The sequence below is a fragment of the Cygnus atratus genome, chromosome 14, assembly GCF_013377495.2.
Source record: "Cygnus atratus isolate AKBS03 ecotype Queensland, Australia chromosome 14, CAtr_DNAZoo_HiC_assembly, whole genome shotgun sequence".
In the NCBI taxonomy this organism is placed as follows: Eukaryota; Metazoa; Chordata; class Aves; order Anseriformes; family Anatidae; genus Cygnus; species Cygnus atratus.
Window position 1 is genome coordinate 14,741,336 of NC_066375.1, and position 18,290 is coordinate 14,759,625.

The 18,290-nt window shown below is 40.8% G+C and overlaps 1 protein-coding gene across 1 annotated transcript in view; it reads right to left on the reverse strand.

The window, feature by feature from the left end:
- KCNIP1 (potassium voltage-gated channel interacting protein 1) overlaps positions 1-17,337 on the reverse strand; it is a 372,180-nt gene extending 354,843 nt beyond the window's left edge. The window contains exon 1 of the mRNA XM_035562936.2: positions 17,194-17,337. Coding sequence (XP_035418829.2) covers positions 17,194-17,281 — 88 coding nt within the window. The 5' untranslated portion in view covers positions 17,282-17,337. The remainder of the gene's footprint in view (positions 1-17,193) is intronic.
- Positions 17,338-18,290: the final 953 nt, after the last annotated feature.

Here is an 18,290-nt window from a genome sequence, read left to right on the forward strand (position 1 = left end):
AAATAGGACTTGTTAAAATTATGAATATAACTAACTGCATACAACACCAAAATAAAGAACAAAGTGTATTCTGAGGTGGACTCAATTTCTTTGGCCTGCATAACTTGCAGCATTTGCATAACAGGGAAACAACACCACACATTAAGCACATCACATCCTCTGCTTTGCACTTGCTGGACCAGCAGTGAGAATCCATCAACACACACAGCTCCATCCTGCCCAAAAGGCAGGCCCAGAACAAGAGTTCTTCCACTGGATCATTTGGGGATAGCCAGAGATGCGCCAAATACTAGCTAATGGTTAAAAAGAGTTTCCTGAAAAAAAAGGCAGATCCCCAATACCTTAAGCTGCAGGGAAGGGCCCCGGTCAGTAGTTGGGGTGTCAGGAAGAAGCATGCTTCTCCTCTCTTCCATCTCCTGTTAGCGTGCTGCAGAAAGGCCACAGGCACAGGAACACAATCTGTCCCATGCTCTGCAGCTGCCCAGCGGTGAGAGCTTGGTAACAATGCAGTGCTGAGAGCAGCTTGGGCAGCGATGCTGCCTTCCCATACCCCCAGAAGGCATGATTACAGAAGCATCGTGTTTTGATTAAAACCACTGAGGATACTAGGGTGTTTACAAAAGACTTGCATTTACGACATTTCATTTTGGATGAGCGAAGATGGTCTAAAAGATTATTTCCAAGTTTAATGAATTTGATAAGAAGTCATTAACTTTTTGTTCTTGATTTCATTAGCTGTTCAAATCTTCCTGCTGCAACAGAGCAGAGGAACATCATGCAGAGACCAAAAAGTCCCCCCATTGGAAAGATTAGCATAACATAGTTTTTAAAAAATAATACACTGAGCAAGTGGCTTTTCACACTTAGTATGAGTGTTTAGAGTTCTTTTATTGCTTGCCTCAACCTGCTCAGAATTGTCTCTGCTCACTGATGAGACTGACAGGATGCCAGGGGGCTCTATGACCAGCACCCTGCTCTCTGGCAGTCCCAAAAGAAACATGCAGTGCTGCAGACATGAACCCCCCAGTGTAGCAGTTTGAAATGGCATTAGGAGCATTACAAAGGCATTATAAACCATGTTACTTTGATCTGAAAATGGCACGGGGCTGCAGCTGATTGCTATGCATATGCAATGACAGACCTCAGGTGAGGATCCCAGCTACAACACAATCAGCCAGCACTAGCCCAGTGTACAACTAGGTGAACCCAGCAAGTGTGCTACAAAATTTCTCTATGTATAATTTATTCCGCACCTGTAATGGAATTGCTGCAACAGTTAAGCTGCTTCAGATGTGCAGCCAATACCAAATCAAGACTGCAAACAGCCCAATTATTTTTTATTTATTTATTTTTTAAGACACTTTAGACCTAACTCTTCCTGGAAGAAAACATACATCAGAAAGAATGGCTGAAGTTCTCTTAAACTTATTTAAAATCTGGTAGTTGGGTGAACAGCACAGAAGCAAGAATTCCCATGCAAACCAGTTGTAGTCATAACTAAAAGTGAAAAAAAAAAAGAGTAGATCATACAGTACTTGTTCATAGACTAATGGGAGCCACATGGAAGAAAAAACAAACCTGTAGTTACTTAATTGTGAAAGCAGAACTCTAGAAAGGACCGTGACTCTGGAACCAGGAGAGAGCACACCAAGTTTTGCTTCAATGCCGAATCAGTCTCCCTCCTCCTCTCAAACCACAACTCGTGTGGAGAAGCATCCCGTTAGGGGATCCAGATAAGTTTGCTGCAGTGTGATGCCCTGAGCCAACGGGTCTCTTCTTGCCTGCCTAAGCTTCCACCCAAGAGCCACCCTGCACGCTCATGTTCTGCATGGCTCCAACAAGGGGAGTCCCAGGTAGGAGAATGGGGGTCACAACTTGCATATATCTTCCTTCACCAATGTAAGAAAGTTGGTTCTTAATGTTCAGCAAACAAATTAAAACCAACTGATGCTCATCTCAATTAAGCATTCTGCCCTCCCTGCCAAGTGGCATGAGACAGGTTTGCCTATAAAGGCTTTTTACTGAATTAATTCTATGCAGGGGCTCGGGAGCACTAACATAAAATCGTTGAAACAAATGTCTGCAGCAAACAGTTTTCTTCACTTTCTTACATTATATTACTGGAAATTCAACAAGAAGCAAGGGCAGAAGTAAATGAACTAATCAACTTAGGAAGAAAACATACACGTAGGTAGATGTAAAATGTAAGTTACAGGTAAAAGATAAGGCTTGCCCATTTTATGACCAAGCATAGAGAACAACAAACAAGTTGAAGTTCTTGTTCACATTTTACGTGGAGGGGAGATAGGAACCAAGACAATTTTGTACACAGAGGACTTGGAACTGAGTGTAAATTGAAGCCATTCTTTAGTTATGACAGGGTCATCTCCATTAAAATGTAGACACTGACACCTAACTTATTTCATTTCCCTTGCCTCCTTCTTCAATATCTCCAAACTGAAATACCAGTTTGATGATGTTGGCAGCAGGAACTTCTCATGCAATGGTAACATTAATATTGAAAACAAAAAACAAATATTGTGCAAACTGAAAAACTGAGAATACAATGCAGTTTCTTATGTGTGATAACACTGCAGCAAACAAGGCAGAAAAAAAATCATCCTTTGCCGTCAATTCCCTGAAACCAAGAACAACAAAACTATTAAAAAAAATAGCAAACCCTCTGTTTTGAGATTCCACACCATGTTTTCAAAGGGCTATTGCTGCCCTCGTTACAAAAAATGCCAACTTGAATTCCTGCACAGGAAACAGAATAGCTTCCATACAGAAAAGAAAGTTGATTTAAGCTCAAAAACAGGTTTTGCTCAGAGGACTTTAGAAGAGTAAAGTAAAAGTAGCTTACCCTGATAGCTGTACTAGGGCTCCTAGAGTCTGCTGGAAACTAGAGTCTGCTGGAAACAACTCTGTTGATTGTTGGCCTATGGAAACTGCATTTACCTCACGAACATGGACCAACAAACTTTCTTCCAGTAGATAAAATACCATCTAAAAGCCACTGCATATTATTTGTCTTGGGTGGATTTTTTTGTTTATTTTTTCAGGAAATACATTAGGGAGCGCTACGATCTCTGTAATGCATTGTTTAATATTAGTGTAGCATTGCAGCAAAGACGCACATCAGTAAGGTTGAACCACCACAACTGCTTGCATGGAATATTTCTTTGGCTGGCTTTATTGTGCCTTGTCAAGCTAACCATCCTTCCTCCTCCTGTGTCCCTTACACACCTTCATTCTTTACTTTCCAATCTTACAGGGTCATCCACTGCGCACACCATCAGTTGGAGCCCATAGGACTTGGCCAGTACATCTCCAACAGTAGGATGCACTGATACCAGTTTGGTTGAAGCTACCAGTTTTAAAACATGCCAAAATAGGTTCAGAGTGTAAATGCCATTTTCAAAAACTTGTTTAACTACTTTGATAAGTCTACAGGACTTGTTCTAAGAGGTTTAAGGCTGCTGACAAAAGCCAGTATTTACAAAGGAGGAAGCATCTCTTACTGGACTCCATATATTATTGCAGTAGTGGAATTCAATTTAGTCTAATCGTCTGAATTTACAGCTGTGTATTAATGACAAAGTTCTTCCACAGTGTTTTTAACCTAGGTTCACTTATGAGAGGATGTTTTAGAGCCACATACATTTTTCTAATTTTAAGGCTTTCAACCAGCAGCTGAATGAGCCGTGAGCCTGTACATCTCCCTTAGTTCTTTGTGCTTGTGGCATCAAGTTCAGGGCCTACAATCTGATGCTTGACAGTCACTGCCTTATGCCCTCTTACACCAAAAAGCCATCACAAGTGAACTCAGAGTTTGCTTCTTGGTTTACACAGCAAGGCATTCCTATAGCAACAGGAACAAGTTTAATTCCACCTAGAGTTTAATTCCTAAAGAGGAATGGCTCAGCTTGCAAGTAGTATCCGTGCACATACACTACTAGTTTAACTGGTTTTCAATTCATCTGACTGCCAGCTATTGAGTGCTTTATAGATGCACTAGTACTATATCCATATATTTGTTGTCAAGAGGTTACTATCAGCGTTTGCCATAGAGAGCACAATGACGTAATACATATTTAACCTTCTTAGAAGAATCTTTTTATTAAGCAGGAAATACTTCAGTCAGTTGGACATCCTATCTTGACAGGAGATGAAAGTGTGGACTACATCACAGCACGACTGCAGCCGTGCAAAAAGACAACAGTAGGCACAGGCAAGATACTGACTGCACAAGTATACAGAGACAACAGCAAGAAAACCCTTGAAGAACTTAATTTGCACGGCTGCAATAAAGATCTGTCAGTTACAGAAGTTACATCCAACTCACAGGGAAAAGTTTAGAAACAAAACTAAAGATATTTACAGAAGTGAACAAAATTGTTAACAGGAAGACAACCTCAACAATGCCACATTCTGAAGTTCACTTGCAGTCAATCTCACTCCCCCAGCGGTCAGACTTCCAGGGGCAGCAGTTGGCTTCAGAAGGGCACCAGGTGGCCCCAGCGGTTCAGTACACAGACACGGCTCTTACTCAAGTTGCTCGCACAGCAAATGGCTTGTGATGGAGAAGTTACAGAGTGCAAAAAAAGCACAAGGTAGCAGACTGTCTAAGAACAAGGAATGTTCTACCTTAGAGGGGGTGTCAGAAGTGAACCCTTCATGAAGTAATCACGTTTAGATGGGATACAACATTTTGCAAACAGATGTTTCGCTGTTTTTTCTTGACTATCTTGACCTGAAGCGCACAATGGAACCTCTGGAATGGCTGAGGTGTTTGAAGTGGAAAAACACAGAGTTGGGTTATTTATGGCCTAGTTTATTCCATTTTCTTTCGGAACTATTATCTTTCGTCTTAGTTTTTGCGCATAGAGGACCATTTGACACAAGTTGAATGGAAGTTGTCATTTTTGTGTTCTGCAAGGAGGGAAACAAATGCATTTTTTTCCCATGAGCCGTTTCTCAGGCTTTAGATTTATTCTCATTTTGCCAGGTAGTCTGTAAAGGCAAGAAGGAGGCTTAATCAACAAATGGAGTAGAAAAAAGGAGAAAGAGGGTTAAGAGATGAAAAAGGTACAGTTACACACTTTTGGAGTACTGGAGGGAACCATTTCAGTTTACAGGAAAACAGGATTTACTGCATGCAGCAGAACTAACAGTAAGTGGCAGGCAGAGACCTCTGGCCAGCTCACTGCTTCACACAACTTCAGTTCCCGTGGCTGGAAGGCAGAGAACAGAGGTTGGACTCAACTCTTCATCTGTCAGATATGGTCCTACAAAGTAGCATCAGTCAAGTTCAAGAGCAAGGCCAAAGGAATTTAATACCTAAACAAGCTCTGCTCAACAGAAACATTTTTGTGGGCGCTCTCCTGCAGATCCCCTCCATCCAGGAGCTGGGTACCTCCCGCTTTCATCTGATGAGCAGGAATAAGAGCTGCACTTCTAAAGCTCATTTTATACTACTGCTGGGAGAGCCACATGCCAAACCCTACACCACACTTACTTCTTAAAAGGTAAAGGGTGTTTACAGCACTTTGTCAAGCTGCTCTTTATTAAAGCAAGCATTTACACACCTTCTAGCTGCACTTCAGTACTTGCGATGTTACTTGAAGCCTACTAGAAGTTTTTTTTCCCCTTCCCCTTCAAACCAGAAAAAAAAGGCTTTATTAAAAAACCAAAAACCTACATATAAATTAACAAATGTCTTACCCAGCACAAACACTGTTCCCTGCATCCTCTTCTGCAGCTCCTCACCAGGCTTCTGGGACTATTTTTAGCTCTTTTGGAACATCTCAACCAATCCAAATGGTCACAAATTTATCACAAGAAACTCCCTTGAGTTTTATAATTACAAAGTGCTATTGACTAGTTTAATTCATCTCAAGAAACACTACTTCAAACAGCAATATTCAACAACTATAGAGAACATACTAGTTTTTTTGAAACACAATGCTAGTTTTTTAATTTATTTTCTTCACTGATAAAACTCATTGGGTTCTACAGTTGGCATTAAGTGCACATTTGATTGCTACATTACCATGCAAATGTGGTTTTTTGTTGTTGTTTTAGTTGCTTTTTTTAATGCTTTATATCTTTGCACATGTAGAAGGACAGAAATTTGAGCCAAACAGAAGTCAGAAAGAATCAAAGTCATACTCAAAATAATCTAGAAATTCCTCTGAAATACCTTATTCCTTGTAATCCTCAAATATTTCAGGAACAACCTGCAATTTATATGCATCAAGTTAAAGAGAAACCAGTTTTTCAAATGTTGTCCGACACTTGTCCCTTAGAATATACCCACAGTAGACAGAAATTACTGAAATACCTCCAAGGAACAAAGACAAAGAAGTTACACTGTACTATTCAAATGCAAACCAAGTCGTCTTGTACTTGGCAAATATATATACACTTAGCAAGAATATTACGCTTTTTCTGGGATAGCATTTACAAAGCCTCACCACCCAGAAATGCTGATGACAGTGTTTGTTCTCCAGCAGGACATCACGTACCAGAACAAATGGACAGATCTGGAAGTGCTGCATAGAGCAATGCCACTTCAAACGTGCTGGAGACCGGACCACAGTGGTTTAAGTTTAGAACTCCATGCACAATAGATGAATGCTTCAACACTCATGGTGCTCCCAAGCAGAAGGAAAATGGGCCTCCAAGAAGCATCTCTGCGTCTATGGATCCCTAATATTAAGCATTTCTTGCTGGAACAGACTCAACAGAAAGCAGTATTGTTGAGTGCAGCTGTCACGATGGACAACACCAAAAACCACATAGCCCAAGAATAAGTTCACAATTACCATCAAACCACTGCTTTCTATGGCACTCAAGTTTTCAAGCAGTCTGTATTCAGGCTAGTTTCTTCAACACAGAAAAATGCATCCATCAGGTTATTCTCAGAAAAGTTATTTTTTATAACATACATAACCTTTAACTAGCTAAAGGCTGATTTTAGCCTTTGGCTTTGTTCAAGGAAATAATGCAGACGTGCTAGAGACAGCAGGCTCTGCCACGAAGTCTGGTTGTTGCTGCAGCTATTGACCAGGCATTTTGCACCACTTGTTACAGCTATTTGTGTAAAACATTGCACTTACATGGAAGACCTTTCTTGGAAGACAGATCAACAGAGCAAGCAAGAGACACTGGGCATCAAATCCGTTACGGGGCTAACTCTTCTTAAGATAAGCTCTCTTATGGGACGAGTTGTTTGCTAAGTCTCAGTCATTTAAAAATAAATACTGCTCAGAACTGTATGCAAGTTTCATTAAAGTTCTCTATAGATTTTAAGACAACAACTTGGTCAAAAGGTATTTTGAAAATTTGTTATCATTCACGTACTGGGGGGGGGGTTAAGTGCCATAGATCATACTGCTGCCTCTGGCATTGAGCCATTAAGTGCCAAGCAAGTATTTCCACATGTCAGGAAAAGACAGCCTTATCATAAAACTCACTGTCTTCTGTTTTCAATTCCTTGTAAAGGGATTTGCCCCCAACATGTAAAATTCAATAGGAGTTAAAAAGTCTGTGTCAAAACACACAGCTCCTGAAATGAACATGCTCTGTCTTTACAGTTCTGTGCATTGCAAGGCACTTCCAGGGCATCAGCTGCAAACAAACAAACAAACCACAAAAAGAGCTTTTGCATAAGATTTCGCTCTACAGAAGCTGATCCAGAGCATCATCCTTGCAAGTAAAGCAAAACCACATGGTGTTTCTTCAGTTACTTGAGCTTACCAGACCTGCAAATGACATGCTATGGAAAAACCAAACCATGTCAGACGACATCCAGTTCATGCTGTCCCCACTGGTTTGTGTATATTGCATGAGTTTTTATACCTACATCTATCTTTGTCATGACCCTAGTGTGCAGCAAAGCCAGGTAAGTCTTAAAATGAACTAAAATAATTAAGCTACTAAAAAAGCACTTAAAAAAGGCTAAGTTATGCTCTGTAAGACTGGTGCCACACTGAGGTTCTCTGAAACCAACAAAGAACCACAAACACGAGCAAGATGCACAGAAGCAGGCTCCAGCTCTCCACACCCATCCCCTCGCTATGCAGGACGACATCCCTCAGAGCTACAGCAGCACGTCCCCACCACCATTTTGCCGGATTTGTCACGCTCCCTCTCAAGCAGCTCTTGGTTTAAGTAACATTTCCTTGTTTGTGCTAGGAGCTTCATGGAAGACAGTAATATTTAAATAAGCATTTAAGCCTTAATTCCCCTCTCCACCAACTTCCTAAAAAAATAGTGATGCTAAGAAGTAGGCTTTGCTATGTGCTCCCTTTTTCCTGCTTTGATGAAGTATAATTTTGTACTGTAGGTTAAGTTTTCCTCGCAGTGCCATCTCCTAAAAACACAATGACAAATGCACACTCGGTTCACCACAAGCTGCCTTCACAAGACAGCCTTGATGTGGTCTTGATATTTTACATCTCCATGAAATACTCCAAATGTGTTAGGCTTATAGTGATGATTTTTTAGGGGTAATGTTCATCAAGCAAATGTTTCTCATGTTTTCCTCTATTTATGAGGAGACAGAAAACTCACAATGAGCAGAATTGTTTTCAAGATGAACACGGGACAAGGTATGAATTCATAAATTCAAACACCCAGCCCTTGATGCAAATTGCACTTTTCAGTTTCTGAAGCAGTGATTAGCATCCCCATAGCTGCAGGAGTGAGGCCTTTTGAAAAGTGAAAGGACTCGAGCTATCACCACTCACCATGCTGCCGATGGCAATCACGGCAGCATCCTGAGTTACCGCCCGTGTCTGCAGCATGGATTACATTCGTATGATGCTTTTATTCACTGAACCTCAAATTGCTTCTCATGAAGCAAGAGATAATATCCCTTTCAGAGCATCAACATAAACACACAATTCATCAGTCAGAAAGCTTGTAAACATTTTCAGAGCTTCCTGACAGTTACCAGTTTCCCCAAAACACACAACCCAGCCAACTGCTGCTCCCTGAATAAGGTGCAACGGCTAGGGGACAACAATCAATACATCACAGCAAGCAGAAGGAATTCAAGAAGCCTATTTCACTTTTTGTCTTTTATTACCTTAAAGCTTACTTAGCTTCCCTCGGTTTTATGTTTGGAAATTAGGTTTTTGTCTGTGTCAGCCTCCTCTTAGACTGAATCCAGATGGTTTTTATTCAATTTTTCAATCAACAACTGCCTTTTGACTCCTTAAGGATGATGTGACAAGAACCATATTTTATCGTATTAGGCTAAGCATTTTGATGTAGAAGATGTCAATGCTTATTCCTCTGAAGTAAGATGTTTGTCTGTACCAAAATGTACCTGATAAAATTTCTCATCCTCTTTTAACACTGGAAGCTTATTTCAGGAACTCATTACCATGCAGTACTACAGTGCTTTTTCATGGGCAGCTGCCAGTGGTTTTGCCTTTTATGTTCACAAAACTTAGACTGTACCTCTAAGCACTGCTATTTATCATTTCATTACTCCTTGAAAGACAGATGATCCATTATATTTATCATTTACTTTGTTTATCATCACTAATGCAGACACTGAACATTCCAAACTGCTAAATAACTCTTCACAAACATGGAGATGCTATGTTAAAGTGAGCATATTTCAACACAACCTATCCAGGTCTCAAGACTTGAATCTACTTATTTTTTCCTACAGGTACCAAAGCCACAGGGTAACACTGGGAGTTAAGAGCAGGAATTTGTTACTTAGCCAACCACAAAGCTTAGAAAGTTCCCCTCTGTTTCCCAGGACACCTGAGTGATGCTCCACCAGCACTGCCTACAGACCATGAGAAATGCTGCCGATTTGCGACCTAGCGGGAAGAGTGAAACACACACATACATTAAAAGCACTTCATTTAATTGGGATAACCACCATCCTCCTCCTCCTCCATCACTACCCTTCCAACTCAACGTACAAAAGTCACTTAGAGATAATGATATTCCCAGTCATGTGGTTTCCCATATGTCTATTATTGATTTCATTTATAGCCAACACACATTTCCAATTTCAAATGGACAGAGTAAGTGACGCTAGGGTGAATATTTGCCTTAGTCACAGAACATTATGGAACACATCCAGAGACATACAGTTTTTGGTAATAAAAAAATCAACAGATAAGGCAATATACAAAGACTAAAAGGCATTTATACTAAAACTAGGAGGGTGTAGGCAAAAACTAAACAAAACCATAAAATGTCACCCCCAGTGATATCAAAAGCAGATCATACAAAACCATAGCTAATCCAAATATATTTACAAAACTTTATTTGATTGATGAAGACCAGAACCTTAGTACAAGGTCTGAAAATGTCACAACGATTTCAGCCTGGCCATTACTTACAACGCGTCAGGTGAGTTTCTGTGCAAGTAAAGCTGGATCCACAAAGACATAGGCAATGCACTTCTGGATCCTTACTGTGAAGTCCAGTTTTGAGTCCTGCTAGTCACCCCATACCAAGCAAATGAGTTGATATTTTACAATACGTGACTCTCAGAAGCCCATAAAGAAGTGGGGCAGTTCACAGCCTGAGTCAGCAGTTTCAGCCTAAGATAGCTGCTGATTAAGCAAGTCAAACACCCTGTACGTCTTTCACAAAGGATATGTTTGTTCTTTACTTCTTCCATGGCTCAGTTTAAACAGTCTTACTGAAATAATGCAAACATCTCAACTTCTACCTATAAAAAATTTACAAGTGGCAAATTAAAACACCCTCATTTCAGATAACCTAAAGAAAGCATTAAGAAAGCATCATGCCATTACTGCACATCTGAAAGAAACTTCCCTAACAGGTGAAGGTGTCACTCAAAATTTTCAAAAGGCAGGCACATTACACAGTTGCTCTTTACTAGCCTTTTAAATGTTAGTGACATGTTTCAGGTTGCAACAAATGCAAAACTGTATTAACTTTTGCTAGATGCAGTTATTTAAGTTCTGTAACAAGACTGCATTTTTAAATTCTCAAAACTCTCACCTTCACAAGATGAGCACCTCATCAAGTCTGGGGAAGCAATTTCTCCCTTTCATTCTGCAGTGTAAGGCTGTTTCACCAGGTCTTACTTTTATAAAGGACAACATAATCACTCTTATTTTAAACCCCAGACTACTTAACTTTCAGTTATCAGCATTAATACACTCCACCCACATGCCCTGCTAACCAAACATTGTGAAACAGGCATTACTAAGAATTAAATTAGAAGTTAGAACCAGCTGAGAAGTGCAAGTCAAATTATATTGGGTTTGTAGTAAAGCTGTACAAGCGTGGAAGAAGTTGGCCATGAATATTCATCCCAATTACATCACGAGCTTAAGTGCTACCATAGTTAAAACCTTTCAGTGTCTGCTTCCAATTACATTTCCATTCATTAGCTTTACTAGTCATGCTAAAACAACAAAAACAAAGTTACATGAACAGGAACCCCACAAATACCACCATAAAGTCAAGACAGGCCAGAATTTAATTTGCATCCCTAACCATGGGACTCCTGCTTGGTTCCCATCAGATTTACCAGGCACCCAGCATGGACCAGAAACACCACACAAATTTCTGTTGCCAGCAGTCAAGCAGTCAGCATATGAAAACATCACACAGAACAGGGATAATTCATGAGAATACATACAGGTTATTGCCCCAAAAGAGAGCTGACTTGCAGTTCAAGGCTGGCTGTGAGCACCGAACAAACTGACAAATTTTGCCTCATTTTCACCTTTTAGCATTGTGCTGTTAGAGAGAACTTACTGGAGATAAAAGAAAGCTACGTCTTGAAATTGCACTTCATTGCTAATTCAAGCAAATTTTAGGATGATTTAGTATGTCACTATCCACTTATGTCGAGCTACCTTCAGAAGTTACCCATTTATGCTTATATCCATTCATTAAGTGGGCAATAATAGGGTCAGATAGGTCAAAATATACTGTGGAATATTCATTTTACTCCACTTTAAGTGACAAAACAGACACAGTAAATTAGTATATCAATAAGCTACAGCATGGTCTGAATTCCCTAGTCCATTTGCCAACAGCATATCTCCCATCTAGTCCACTGGTTATAAAAACAAAAAAACATCACCAAAAACAGCCAAACAAGAAACCCCACAAGTTTAGACACCAAGTTCCTGTACATTTTTCAACACTATGGAATTTAAGCATTGCTTTATTGCCCTATCTTTCTTAATTAAAGAATCTATATAACAATTCATTAGTTATGCATAAAAGCATCCTAGTTGTTATAATCAATGTCATTAGTGCAGAATCCAGAAGAGATGCTGGTTTTCCCACTGATAGGTTACCTACCTAGTGACAAGATTTAACAACCTTCATGGCTCTAAGACGCTTGTGTCTGTGGTGTATTGCAAAATACCATTACAAAAACTTATCGCATAGTTTCCCAGAAGACAAGAACACATTTTCACATTATATTCAGATAAATGATATTACATGTTCACTCTTTGGGGCTATACCATTGCAGACAATTAAGTTCTTAATAAATTTCTAGTACACATTCAACCCTGTCTTTGCAGAGATACTAGTTTCTGCAAGTATAAGTTTGCAAAAGTTTAAAAAGGAAGACTATGGTATTTCCAATTCTCCTTTCTCTTAGTTCTCAGATCTGTCTTGCTCCAAATGGAAGACAAACAACACATACATGTACATATATTCAGGCTACTTAAGGTTTGTAGCATTTGTAGAAAAGATGGATTTGCTTGTAGTGCTTTTTCATAGACATGCAAGTATGAGTAACATGCCAAACAGAAGTGTCTTTTGCTTATTAACTCATACAGTTGCAAGGGTTTGTAACTATGGAAAAAAATTAACTAGTTTTCCTAAAACCAAAACACAGGTGCCACACACATGCCTCAGGCAAGAGGCAATTACGCTGGAGATCTTCATCAGGAGAAGTTGGGATCAGGTACTGAACCTTGAAGCTTCACTAGTTGCAGATTCTTCTCCTTAATACACATGGTCAAGACAATTATTCTGCTTGTCATACTAGCAGCCCCTCTCTCAATGAGGGTTTACAGCAGTGTTTTATGTACACTTGCATTTACTCCAGATGGTCATAAAAAAAACCAACATGGACAAGATCTAAAGCAACTCAGTGTAAAAGTATGTTATTTGCGTGGCCTCTGTAACCACCTTCCTTACTAAGGAAGGATTACAAAGCCCAGAAAGTTTTATAAAGAAGCAATGTGCATAAGAGCCTTTACAAGAGCCCTCTGAATAACAGCTTCTCTAAGTTTGAGGGCAGTAGCCAGAATTCAGGGGTGAAAGCGGGCTACACAGCAACAGGAGAATGAAATGTCTTCAAATGGCATGCAGGTGCAGGATTCCTGGCATCATTTGAATGACTGCAGTGAACCTTCCTATGTCTTTAGGGCATCTAGCAACATTTATCCTTACATTTTCAGAGGCTGGAGAAACCAAGCCAAACCTAATGTGATGACCGTATATTCCAAAGGAACAAGATTAGCTTCCACTGAGAGAAGGCAGAACCCGTGTATCACTAAAGGGGACCATGCACTTTCCTTCCCATCTCATATAACATCTCAGAAGAAGAGCTGTAATTTGGATTCATAAAGCAGCAGCAAAACAGAGCAAGTGCAATAAAACACTCAGAAAACTTTTCTTTCATGCTGGGGAAGGCTGTGGGGAGAGCAAAATGTTTGAAGACTTTATCGTTGCACTGGAACAGATAATTAGGCAATTAAAACTATGAAAAGTGGACAAATTACCAGTTCCAGATGAATTGCTTTGCAGAACAGAAATAGGAAAAGCAAGAAATCAGAAATGAGAGCCTTTGGCAAGCATTTTACTAAAAGAGGGGCAGCTCAGGAACGAAGGTGAAAGGGTAGTTAATTTGCAAAAGCTTATCTGCTCCTGCAAAGGAACATTTTGAAGGAGTTGATCCCTAAAATAATCTTGCTTTTCACTCATTGATAATCAGAATACATTAACAGAGACCAAGCGGTTTCATTTCAGCTTCAGTTTTGGTCACTGAGCAAGGCTACGTTTTCAGAGGCATCAGCAGTACCTTCATATACATACAGAGGAGACTTGCTCAATCATTCTGCTCACTAAGCCCATCCAAGCAAGAATGAACTTGGGATGCAGGCAAAATTTGCTAATCCAGCTCTGTAAAGGTACCAGCTATGAAATCCTTGGCTTAAAGCCTCGTAGATTTGCTGCAGCTGTAGATTTAAGTCAGGACATACCCAACAGGCTGGTGACCACACGGTGAGACCAGGTGTGCCTTCTCCCTCACTGCCCACACCAGGAGGCAGCTGCTGTCTCATCACACCCTGTTGCAGAAGGAAGGACTTAATAGCTGCAGCTCAGACAGCCTCCTTTTATTACTGAAAATAATCAAGGGGAAAAAACTGCTGCTGTTGAGACAAGAAGAAACCACTGAATGATGCTAAGGATTGCACCTCATTGAATTGCAGAATATATCTCACTCCAATAAAAATCAAAACGGTGGAAGTATGGAGAAGCGAATGAATTGTGCGCTTCACAGAGGATTTGTCCTGTCAAATGTGTTTAAAAATTAAAAAAAAGGTATTAAACAATATGAAGGCAATGAGGCAGCAATGGGGTAAAGAACACAGAAGACAACTTGAATATTCACTAGCATATAAATTGCCTAAGTTAAAGAACACAAAATGACAACGCACAGCTGTTTCTATTTTTTGATTACCTGCAGAAGTTTCACTAGAAGAAATGCAAAACAATAAGCACTGGGATAAAAGTATAAACTTTTTTTTTTTTTTTAAATCAGAACTCCTAATTGAGATTTCCAGTTGTTTTCTTTCTTGTTAGGAGTTTCATAGATATTGTTATCAAAATGTTGATTTTCACTGCAGCAGCTCTCTAATACCTATGAATCAAACTCACTCCCATGGTTTGTTCCTTCCTGAATCTGATTCTTCCAGTACAACACAAAAGCAGATGAGGAGGGGGAAAAAATAGTTTATCAGAGTTTTAAATACTTTGAGTCCCAGAACACCACTCTTATCTAGTCCAAGCAGCTTGAAATGAGACATTGTCATAGGAAAGATGTGGGTAGAACTGTGTGATACTATTGCATGGGCTGCCAAGGAGGGAGACAATGATAGCACAATTCTGGCATCTTTCAGAAGAAATGAAAAAAAGCCTTGGACATTTTCCACTGTGATTTCGAGCTCACTGCAGAGTGCTGTTCCACTGTCCAACTGCAATATTGATGTAGCCCTTTGCAAAAGGAAGACAAGCAGTAAGGACACAAGGACTGCTTGATAATGCCCCATTAGGTGAATTGCCCTACCTGAACACTTTGAGAAGCACCACACGAACACAGATTTTCCCCCTTCTTTTGAAGGTGAGCACAAGCAAAGAGCACAGTTTGTTGTCCATCACTGGCAAATATAACAGGATACACCATACATTAAAAAAATACACACAAAGTACAGCAAGTATACCCTACTGACATGCTAATTTCAATGGAGAAGATAAGGTCTTGCAGTTAGTATCCTACCATTACTTCTCTTCTCTAGCCATAGTAATAAAGTTATTTCTTTTGCTACATTTACTTGAATTTCTCCTTTGCTTATAACATTAAGGAGATATCTTGGTGTTAATCATGAATTATAACCAACACCTGACAGCTCCTCCCTTTCTTTGACAGACTTGAACAAATATTTAATCTTTCTTCTGCTGATGTTTGACAGTCTATGGATGATAGGAAAAAAAGGGGGAAGAGAAAAATCAAATACAAGAAGATACAATTTTAAACCAATTATGATTTTAAGAAGAACCAGCCTGTCCAGTATTCTTGATGTGAAATACAGCATTTTCAGATTTATATGAGAAAGTTGCCTTAGAATTGTATTTTTTCCAGATCGGTAAAGAACGGATTGAATAATTTCCCTAGTTCCTACAAAAAGAAGGTGCCAGGGGTGGGTTGGAACCTGATGATCTTTAAGGTCCCTTCCAACCCAAACCATTCCATGATTCCATAATTATATTTCCATTCTTGATACTTACACATTGTCTGTTTTAAAACTCACCTCTGCCTGGTTATAGTTTACCCTAAGAAACAACTCAAACACTAAAATTTGTGCAGGAGCACATGCACTCCAGACAGCCACACAACACCACAGAAGACTAACGTTACCTGGAAAGTACATGCTTCTTTTTTGCTCTTTGACTATGAAAACATTTTAAGAAAATAAACAAACTTGGCATTTATATGAAAAAAAATGCATAAGAGGGACTCTTCAGCCTTACAGAAGTCTCCCCTCTGATAACTTAGTCTGAATCTTATTATAAGCTCTAAAAATTACCCCCAGTCAAACACACAGAAAGAACTTGTACAAGTCTGCCCCTGACCTAAATGCTGTCCACATTTCAACGGTGAAGCAGCAGTCGGCGTAACATCACTATTATCCAAAATACCCTAGCAAACCACCAACAGTCATTTATCCAGTACAGGATGCTGAGAAGCATCACTATGATTAGAGACCAACAAAAATAGCAGTGTGATAACTTACCTCAGTACACCGCCACTGAAATTATATGAATACAGAGAAGTATAAAAGATGTCTATCCTTTATTTTTGATTTTAATTAAGAGAGCAGCATAATTAGGATTGGTATTGTTCCACCTGCACATGGTAAAGGTGCACAAGGTGTAGGTGAAAAGCAAACTGTAGATAAACCAAAGATACTCAGGAGCACGTAATAAGCAGTGACCTAGATTTTGAACCGACATACACACATGCTTCAAACAACTAATAGAAACAGTAAAGTTTAAAAAAAAGACACCCAGGAGAAGTACTGATCCACCAGCAGTTATGAACTCTTCACAATTCTGTAGCTGCACACCAGCTCCCCCAGAAACGTCTCCCAGCACACTGAAATAACCTGGTACAGACACAAGCTATAACAAGTCGGCAACCAGAGGTTACAAACTACACAACTTCGAAACAATTACATAAGGCTTCACAGCACGGCTCCAAGCCTGACCACACTCGGGAACTTCTCCAGAGCAGCCAATTCCCTGAATTAAACCACAGCACCTCTGAAGCAGCAATAATAAACTTCCACAAGCTTCCTTAGAGGCTACAAAACTCCCGCAGAGCTGAGAGCACAGTAGAACAACATGAATCAAAATCTTTTCTCTTACCTTTGCTGAGAGTGCCTGTGATAAGCTTAAAAATCGTCTGGGCGAATTTGACGATCCCATGCTTGCATCTCTTCGAGCAGCCGCTCATGGTTGAAGCGTGGAGAAAGATCTTCCCTCTCACAAGGTCCAGAAATAACAGAACAAAACAAACAAAAAAAGAGAGTCCTTGACAAAGTTCAGGCGGCAGTTGGAGCAATGCACAGAACTCCGCTCTCACGCACCGAGCCTCAGCGCGGAGCTGGGGCTCGCTTCGCGGAGGCTCCGAGGGAGGATCGCAGAGGCGAGCCGCGCATCCCCCTGGCGTTAAAGGCACGGCTCTGCCCAGACCGCACGGACGCTGCGATGCCCTGCTGGAAGTTGCTCAGCGCAGGGAACACCTCAGCCGGGCAGGGAAGGAGGAGGAGGACGAAGAGGAGGAGGAGCAGCAGCAGCAGCTTGCTTCCCCAGGCTTTGCAGGCTGCCTCGGCGGGCAGTGCCAATGCAGCAGCTAACGCTAGAGTCACGGGGGGTGACTGCTGCAAACGTCGGCGGCTGCTGCAAGTCTCTTCTCTCGGTCTCCTTCCCTAGACAATTTCACAGCTAGGTCGCTAATTTCACCCTCGTCAGGCCCACAGAAGCCAGCAAACCGTACGTTCTTCATTCCACCGATGCCGTGCTCACACCTTGCACGCAGAAGGCTGCAGGCTTTGCAAAACCTGATGCAAATAAGAAAGCAGGACTGCACCCAGGAAAAGTCTCTTTCCATCTTATCAGCGTGAATGCTGCTCAGGTGGTTGCTTGCCCAGCACCAGAGCTAGGCCACTTGGCCCCCAGGACCCTCACTTTGTGCACACCACCTCAGGTACGTCAGGTACGGGTGTCTGATGCTCGCAGGGCTCCTGCTGCCTGTGCAGGGAGCTCACCCCCGAGCAGCAGCCATAGTCCAGCTGCCTTCTGCCTGCTTGGAGTAAATAATTTCAGAGCAGGGACCCGACGGGTACAGCAGCCAGCACGCAGCTGAGGGGCCTCAGAACACCTGTCCCCCTCAGAGTCAGGCATCTCTAGACTTTAATTCGTGCTGAATTCCTCTCAGATGCTTAAAAGCAACCCCAAAACGC